This window comes from Anabrus simplex, chromosome 13, assembly GCF_040414725.1.
Source record: "Anabrus simplex isolate iqAnaSimp1 chromosome 13, ASM4041472v1, whole genome shotgun sequence".
Lineage (NCBI taxonomy): Eukaryota > Metazoa > Arthropoda > Insecta > Orthoptera > Tettigoniidae > Anabrus > Anabrus simplex.
Window position 1 is genome coordinate 49785114 of NC_090277.1, and position 8342 is coordinate 49793455.

General features: G+C 34.3%; 1 protein-coding gene across 2 annotated transcripts in view; it reads left to right on the top strand.

Moving 5' to 3' along the window:
- Gel (Gelsolin) overlaps positions 1-8096 on the top strand; it is a 217226-nt gene extending 209130 nt beyond the window's left edge. For both annotated transcript variants that reach the window (XM_067157298.2, XM_067157299.2), the window contains one exon: positions 7677-8096. In XM_067157298.2, the coding sequence (XP_067013399.2) occupies positions 7677-7742 (66 nt within the window). In that variant the 3' untranslated portion in view covers positions 7743-8096. The remainder of the gene's footprint in view (positions 1-7676) is intronic.
- Positions 8097-8342: the final 246 nt, after the last annotated feature.

An 8342-nucleotide genomic window follows, 5' to 3' on the forward strand; every position in this document is an offset into this window, starting at 1 on the left:
ATAATTTAATTACTTGTAAATATTATTACAAAGATCAATAATGTGTCTCAAATTATATAAGTTATTAATGTTAGATGTAGTCTGAACTAGAATATGACAATGATTAGTCATATTGTTCCTAAACTGCTAGCAGTTTTAAATATTTTGATGTTTTAATTTCTTTGTACTTAAAGTACTTCTCTATTTAGTGTAAAAGTTCTCTCTGTCTCGGTAAAAATTTCCCTTTCTGACATAGGCCTAATTTATATCTAACCTAAAATCTTAAGACATTAAAACAAGAACAAAGCTATCTTATATTGTAAATACCTGCATTAAGCAGGGTATGAGAAAAATACAGCATTAATTCACTCAAAATATACATTTGACACAGATGATGTTGGCAATAATAATAATAATAATAATAATAATAATAATAATAATAATAATAATAATAATAATAATAATAATAATAATAATAATAATAATAATAATTAATAATAATAATAATTGCCAAGCTTAGGTATTATTATTCAGACATTTGTTCAGAGAGATCCTGTATGTAACAGAATGCCTTACATTCTAATTGAAAAGTTAGAAGCTAAAGAAAGAAAAATCCTGGGAAAGATCCTAGGACCAATCAAGAGAAAATGGTGAGTACAGGAGACGGCATAACAATGAACTGTACCTCGTCTGTGGCAAGGATAATGGACACAATTCTGAAATGCAGGATTAATTTCGATGGTCGCAGAACATATTTGAGCTCGCAGAGATTGACCAACTGGATCTTTTCCTACTTTGTAAACAAGAAAACCAACGGACCCTGGTTCACCGAAGTTGGAAAAAACCTTCAAGAAATGGGGATCACACATGCAGACATTCAGGAATATGTTCCTCTCCAGAAGAAAGTTTGAGCCTACGAGTGATTCCAAGAAAAGTCAAAGTTGAAAAGAGGCAAGAAGTGGACTGATGGAAGGAAGCAGGTTCACAGAAAGTGAATGCCAGAATACTGGGACTTACTTACTTACTTACTTACTTACTTACTTGCTTATTTACTTACAGGACTTACTTATGTGTCTATAAAGGTTTTTAAAGAACAACAGACTTACAAAGTTTGCCAGGCTTCTAAGCACCCCATCTGATCATGAACACCAAACAATATGACGGAGGTTGTCACCGCAGTGACTATGAACCACTCCAGTATCTGCTGTTTATCCGACTGGGCAACAGTCATCTTCGCAAACCAAGAACCAAAATGTGCCACAAGTTTTTTATATATACCACTTATTTAAAAAGAAGTGTTAATTAAAAAATTACTTTGGTAAATATACATTATTTTTAATACTATTTTATAATTTGTGCAGGCCATAATGATGCCATGTATAAGACACTAGCTTACCTACTTGATAAAGATCTAATATTAGGTTATGGCAAATTTTACAAATATCTTACACTTTCCAGGTTACTTCTGGTTCCCTCAACCAGCTGTCCAGATGAGAAGTGAATTCTGGGAGGGGGGGGGGGGGTAAAATCTAATTAAAATACAATGTTAATTATACTGATCTTATCTGCAGTACAAGAAAAAGTGTGTAGAGCCATACTTGCTAACTTAGTGTCAAAGATCATGAATTTGATCCTAGCCAAGGTTTGTGACCTATTTTATTTTCTTAAATCTGTACATCACCCTGCCATCCATCTGTGATGCCATGTGAAGTGGAAATACTCCCAGGACCTTCCAAACTTAATACCATTAGGGTCCCTCTATGAAGTTTGTTTGGTACTCCATGTCAGAAGAAGAAGAAGAAGAAGGAGAAGATGATAATAATGATGATGATGAAGATGATGATTTTCTCTGCCATTGTTGTCCAATTGATGTCAAAATAATAGCACAAGATAGCAGAGGTGCTTGTTATTTATACTGGGTTAGAAAAGAGCAAATAGTGACCCATCAAAGTTGGATTATAAAGACAAGACTAGCTACCAGCAGGTGTAAGCAATACTCCGTTCAACTGCATTCTATAATTCCAACATTTATTTAACAGTTAGTGCTATTTTCTTTTATGAAAATTAAAAGACAAACACAAAATGACATATGCTAAGGGAGTATACAAACACTAAAATGCATAAAATATATTTTAGAATATATTCTTACGTTTTAAATAATAGGACTTTGCATTTTGAACTTGCGTGCTTTTGGCTTATTCTCATTCAAGCAAATATACTTATATAAATTCCAGCATTCAGTTAAACTCCTGTTATACAAAATATATTTATGACCTGCAGAATTCCTTTGAGGTGGATTATAATAATTTCTTAAAACTCAACTCATGATACAAACGTACAGCAAAACAAAACGTAATCCAGCTCTTGTCACTGAAATGCTGTTAACTTTAAAAATTGCATGGTACTTTCATGTTGCAGTTGACAGTAACTTCTCTGAACTGCATCAAATTTTGTATGCTTTGTAGAATAGTTCTCTAAAAGTGTAGAATCTTGCCACTTATGACATTGTGCATGAGACTAATTGCATGTCAAGGTTCAAGAACTAACTTGAGCATGATGGTTTGCATATAAGATCATCTTGATATTACTTGACATTACTTGTAGAATTTTAGATTGTTTTACGTAGTTTGAAGATGTGTGGGATTTAGAGAAGTTGTTTACACATAATTCACCATGGTATGATGAGGGATACCATAATAGAAACCATGGTAAGATAGGCAAATTGAGAGACAATTTTAAAATGTAGGGAAAGACTGATTGAATTGCTAAGAATGTCCAATTAATGTGTTTAAAAATCTTCTCATTATTGCACTGGACATTCTTCTTTTCACCAAGAAGCTTTTCAATCTGAGAAATCAAAATAACTTGGATTATAACATTTGCACATATATTTTTATACAGATCTTATCACTTTTAAATAGTTGGTAGAGTTTTAAGTATTATTGTCTGTGACAGATTTGCATCTCCTATCTTCCCACTATGCTTTATACACTTGTTCTAGGAGTAGGCTTGAGTTTGCTGGTACAATCGCAATATTCTCGCACAAAATTCTTCTTATTAAGAACATTCAAGTGATGTTTAATTTCCCCATTATTGGTGATGTAGGAGTGTTCTCATCTTGAGATTCACACCAAGGCAATGGAAAATGACAGAAAATCATCTTCAGGGCTGTCGGAGGTAGGTTCATACCCAACATCTCCTAAATCTAAGCTTACAGTTAAAGAGTATACCTCATGCTCCCAGAGAGTTGAATTATGCAAGCTTGTATTTGAGAGATGATGGGTTTGAATCCCACCATCAACAGGCCTGAAGGTGGTTTTCTTTGGTTTCCCATATTTACACCAGGTCACAGCCACTACCTTCCCAATCCTTTCCCACCCTTGCATCGCTGAAAAATCTTCTATGTATTACTGCGATGTTAAACCACTAGCAAAAAAAATTGAATTAGGTGTCAGGTCATGTAAAAATCACAGTTGTATGCTCATTGGGCTACTACTTTGTAATATACCCAGCATTTTGGTTGATCCTTTCAATTAGTAATTCTTGGAAGCAAGTCTGTCACAGGCTAGAAAATGATTGAAAATTGTAATAATTGTGTAAATAAACTGTATGGTACCTAGTAACATTAAGTACTAATATTATTGTCAATAATTGCATAATGACAACTAAAAATGTAAATATTGATGAGTATATTTAACTGCATGAATTGGGAGGAAGCATTTCTGAAAATATACTAATTATATGCCTGAAATTAATTAGTATTGGGGTAGTTCTTGTTTTAATGTGTGTAGTTCTCCTGAATTCATTATCATTGTATTTTATCTTGTTTAATCTGGTGTTTCTTTCAGTAGATTTATTAATATTTTGAATATTAGACTTGCTAAATTTATTCACCAGTTCAGCAAGCATATTACATAACAACTGCTTAAGAGGTTCAAGGAAATAATAATTTTTTGCTTTTATATTTTTAAAGATTGCTTCTAACTTAAACATTCATTTCAAATCCATTTCTCTTCCAGGACAAAATTTGAAAAAAAAAAATTGGAAATAGATAGTAGAAAATTCAAAGTTCTTACCTAAAATTCATAAACTTTAATAACTCTTTATCAATAGTATTGTAATCCATCTCTGCTATTACCTTATTAAGTTGGTCATAGAACGCCCAATGAGATTAATTTCTTCGCCAGCTGGTAGAGTAGTAAAACCTGACATGCAGGCAGTGTAAATGGCATGAAATCAAATTGCCTCCACATAGTTATTGTTGTTGTTACTCAATAGTCTCACACTGCATAATTTGAGAGAAACACTGCATTATTGCTCATATCTGTCAGGTTTCAACAGCGTTAATGGAATATTTCCACTTTTTTTTAAGTTATCTTTTTTGCTGGAACACAAAAAAGACATCAAACAGACCTTCTTGACATTTTTAAACCAAGAATTCAAGACTCTACCTGCATTTCTGATTATAGTTTTGACCAGTTTTCACTTAATTTTATTATTTTATTTGGATAGAGAGTATGTTCTTTAAGTACGGTATATATTTGCAAAAACCAGAATAGATTTTAGCATTTCATGGTACAGCTGAAATTAAATTAGTGATGGTTACAATACTCTTGATAGTTATGATCCTTTGAATTTTAAGTCGCAGGTTAGTGATCTGAATTTCTCAAGCCTTTTAAATGATGCCAAAGCACAATTTCTCTGCTCAAAATGCAAATATAATAATTTTAAATATTTTTAATTGTTTCTCACATCATTTCTGCATTACTATTATTCAAAGCAGAATATCCAAAATTAATTTTCTTTAAGTTATCAGGATTTTAAAATCGATCATCCTCCAGGTGCCATCCCTTTTTTTAAAAATCCTAACATGCTGGTAGAGTTGGTAATGTTAACGGACTATGGATGCTGTTAAAGTTGGCACATTTGTGGCAGCTTGAACATGTGCTATTTCAGAATTAATTTAGCTTTTGTTAGAACAATTATCTCCTTACTAATTGCTAAAATTGGTGAGAAACAAACCATTTTTTATAATTTTTGAGTTGGGAAGAATAGGTGAAGCTTTACTAGGAGAAAAAGCAATTTTGTATTAATATAAGATAGTGGTGTTCCTTCTAAGCAAATAAAAAATGTAAATGAAGGGAGAAATTTGGAAAAATTGGAATTATTCTTTGAACTATTTTTATAGTACAGTGCATTAAGTCGTGCTCTAAATGGGGCAGAAGTTACTATTTGGTAATCTAAGGACTGAAATTTAGTTTTGACAGCTGTGATTCCCATTACTCACGCTAGCATCTTATTTGAAGTTCTCCAAACCATGAGGGAAAAAAAATCTATTTCTGCCCATACTAGTACAAAGTACTGATGACCAAGAGAAGTTTAATGTGAATAAATCACCATGAACTGAACAACATATTCCTTATGGTATATAAAATCAAACTATCCAAGAATGAGACTATTCTTGCAGGTTGAGAAAGTAAGGTTTTCTTCAATCAATCAAGTAATGACCTGCATTTAGGGCTGTCTTCCAGGTGCCAGATTCCATAACCATTGTTCACCTAGCTTTTTCTTAAACACTTTCAAAGAACTTGGAAATTTATTGAATATTTCCCTTGATAATTCATTTCAATCCCTTACTCCTTGTCCTATAAATGAAATATTTGCCCCAGTTTGCCCTCTTTACCTGGATCTGAGGGCTGGTTCGAGGTCCACTCAGCCTACGTGATTAGAATTGAGGAGCTATCTGATGGTGAGATAGCGACCCCGGTCTAGAAAGCCAAGAATAATGGCCGAGAGGATTCATCGTGCTGACCACATGACACCTCGTAATCTGCAGGCCTTCAGGCTGAGCAGCGGTTGCTTGGTAGGCCAATGCCCTTCAACGGCTGTAGTGCCATGGGGTTTTGATTATTATGCAAGCATAGTTTTAGGGCCAACAATTTGAAAGAAAATGAAACTATTGAAGCAGGCCTTATACTCTGTATCAGTTCTGGTAAGGCAGTAACAGTCCATAATATTATCAACTCTACCAATAGATTTGCCATTAAGATTAGATTGTTGACTTTCCTACTTTTGAAAGCTCCGCTCAAGCTTATTCGCCTTTTTATATCATTCCACACCAACTCTGTACCGATGACTTGAAACATACCACATATGTATGGCTTTTCAGGCGTTTGCTCTATTAACCAGCGTTTTGTCTTAGGTCTGACACTAGACTTATCAGAGTGGGATGTGTCAGACCCTACCCACTGATGCTGGGGTGTATGCAGGTGAACTTATCAGAAGCCCATTATAAGAAGCACAGTCTGATAACCGGATATGGGAGATAAAACTCCACACTGGAATTAATGCCCGCCTAGCAATTCCAAATGGAAGTTCTAATTCCCTCCATGGGAACTTAGAACTTCCACATACCACATAATCGAGCATCTCGTCTGATTACTCCCACGTCTTCCCAGCCCAAAGTTCAAAACATTTTTTTAACGCTATCCCTTTGTCGGAAATCACCCAGAACAAATCGTGCTGCTTTCCTTTGAATTTTTTCCAGTTCTCGTATTAAGTAGTCCTGGTGGGATCACATACAGTGGAACCATACTCTGACTGAGTATTGCTTAGAGAAAAGATGTGGAGAAAGATGTAAATCCTGAAGGGCAGGAGAATCAAGTGTCTGTATTGGATTTACATAGTTTGGTTATTATGCAAGCTGGCCCCATGGTGTAGGGGTAGCGTGCCTGCCTTTTACCCGGAGGCCCTGGGTTCAATTCCCGGCCAGGTCAGGGATTTTTACCTGGACCTGAGGGCTGGTTCGAGGTCAACTCAACCCTACATGATTAGAATTGAGGAGCTATCTGATGATGAGATAGTGGCCCCAGTCTAGAAAGCCAAGAATAACGGCCGAGAGGATTTGTTGTGCTGACCACAAGACACCTCGTAATTTGCAGGCCTTCGGGCTGAGCAGCGGTCGCTTGACAGTCCAAGGCCCTTCAAGGGCTGTAGTGCCATGGGGTTTTGATTATTATGCAAGCATAGTTTTAGGGCCAACAATTTGAAAGAAAATGAAACTATTGAAGCAGGCCTATACTCTGTATCAGTTCTGGTAAGGCAGTAACAGATTCACAACTAAGTATTTACGGTATTTATTTTCCACCTAGTCGATACAATGATTGCCTAAGGCAATTTAATGGTTAAACGTGGTACATGTTTCGTATATTGTCAATGTTATGTTAATTTTAAGGACACTTCCTCCAAAGCATTACTTTGTCAATTTATGTATTTTTCATCTAAACAGTGTTATGTGGCTGAAGATGTTGATAATATACGAAACATGTACCACTTTTAACCATTAAATTGCCTTAGACAATCATTGTATCGACTAGGTGGAAAATAAATAAATATTTAGTTGTGAATCTATTGAAGTGCGATACGGACCATGAAGCTAATTTTATGTAAGGCAGTAACAGTCCATAATATTATCAACTCTACCAATAGATTTGCCATTAAGATTAGATTGTTGGCTTTCTAACATTAATATTTCACACATTAAAAACATAACTTTTTTTTTACATTTTTTGTGTCCATTGTATAGGCTACATGTTCCTTTTTTAATTTATATTTTGACCCTCTTCAACTGGGCAAAAATATCAGGTATATTTCCTATATTGAAAGAAATCTACTTAATACTATGATTATTATTTCAGTCATTGCCCTCTTATGAAGACGTGAAGAGAGAATTAGCGGAAAAAAATGCCTCTATTGAAGACTGAATATATTATGTACCTACTATAACAAAATTTTGGCCCTACTACAGTGCTTTGCAAGTAATTGTAATGGAAAAGTATTTCATTTCCATATATTGCTAAAGATGATAATACATCCTATTATAGATGTTTAAGGTTGAAGAGTGCCTTTATCGATGTATTTAATTATAACTTTCGCACACATTGTGTGATTATTCTAGCCTGAGAGTTGTGAAGAAATTATAGCAGTGCTAGTAAAGATTTCTTAGAACTCCTTGTATGGGTGCTTACAGAATATATTGTAACTTTTACTTTGTATGAATTTATAAATGAAATAATTGCTGTGTAAAAACGAATGAATTAAAATCATACAGAAATGTTTGTTTGTTTGTTTGTTTGTTTGTTTGTTTGTTTGTGTACCCCTTATCCTCTTCCACGCATAGAAAATTTTTACATTTGATGTAGTCTGTATTCTGGTCTCCTTTAACTGTAGTAATTTGAAATGGATCTATTGTTTGTTGTTTCTCAGTTGAAATATTAAACTGTAAAGGGGACATCACAGCAGGAAAATATCGTAGCTTTACAATAGAGGTCTGCATGGGTTCGGGCTTAAATTGATAAATGCTT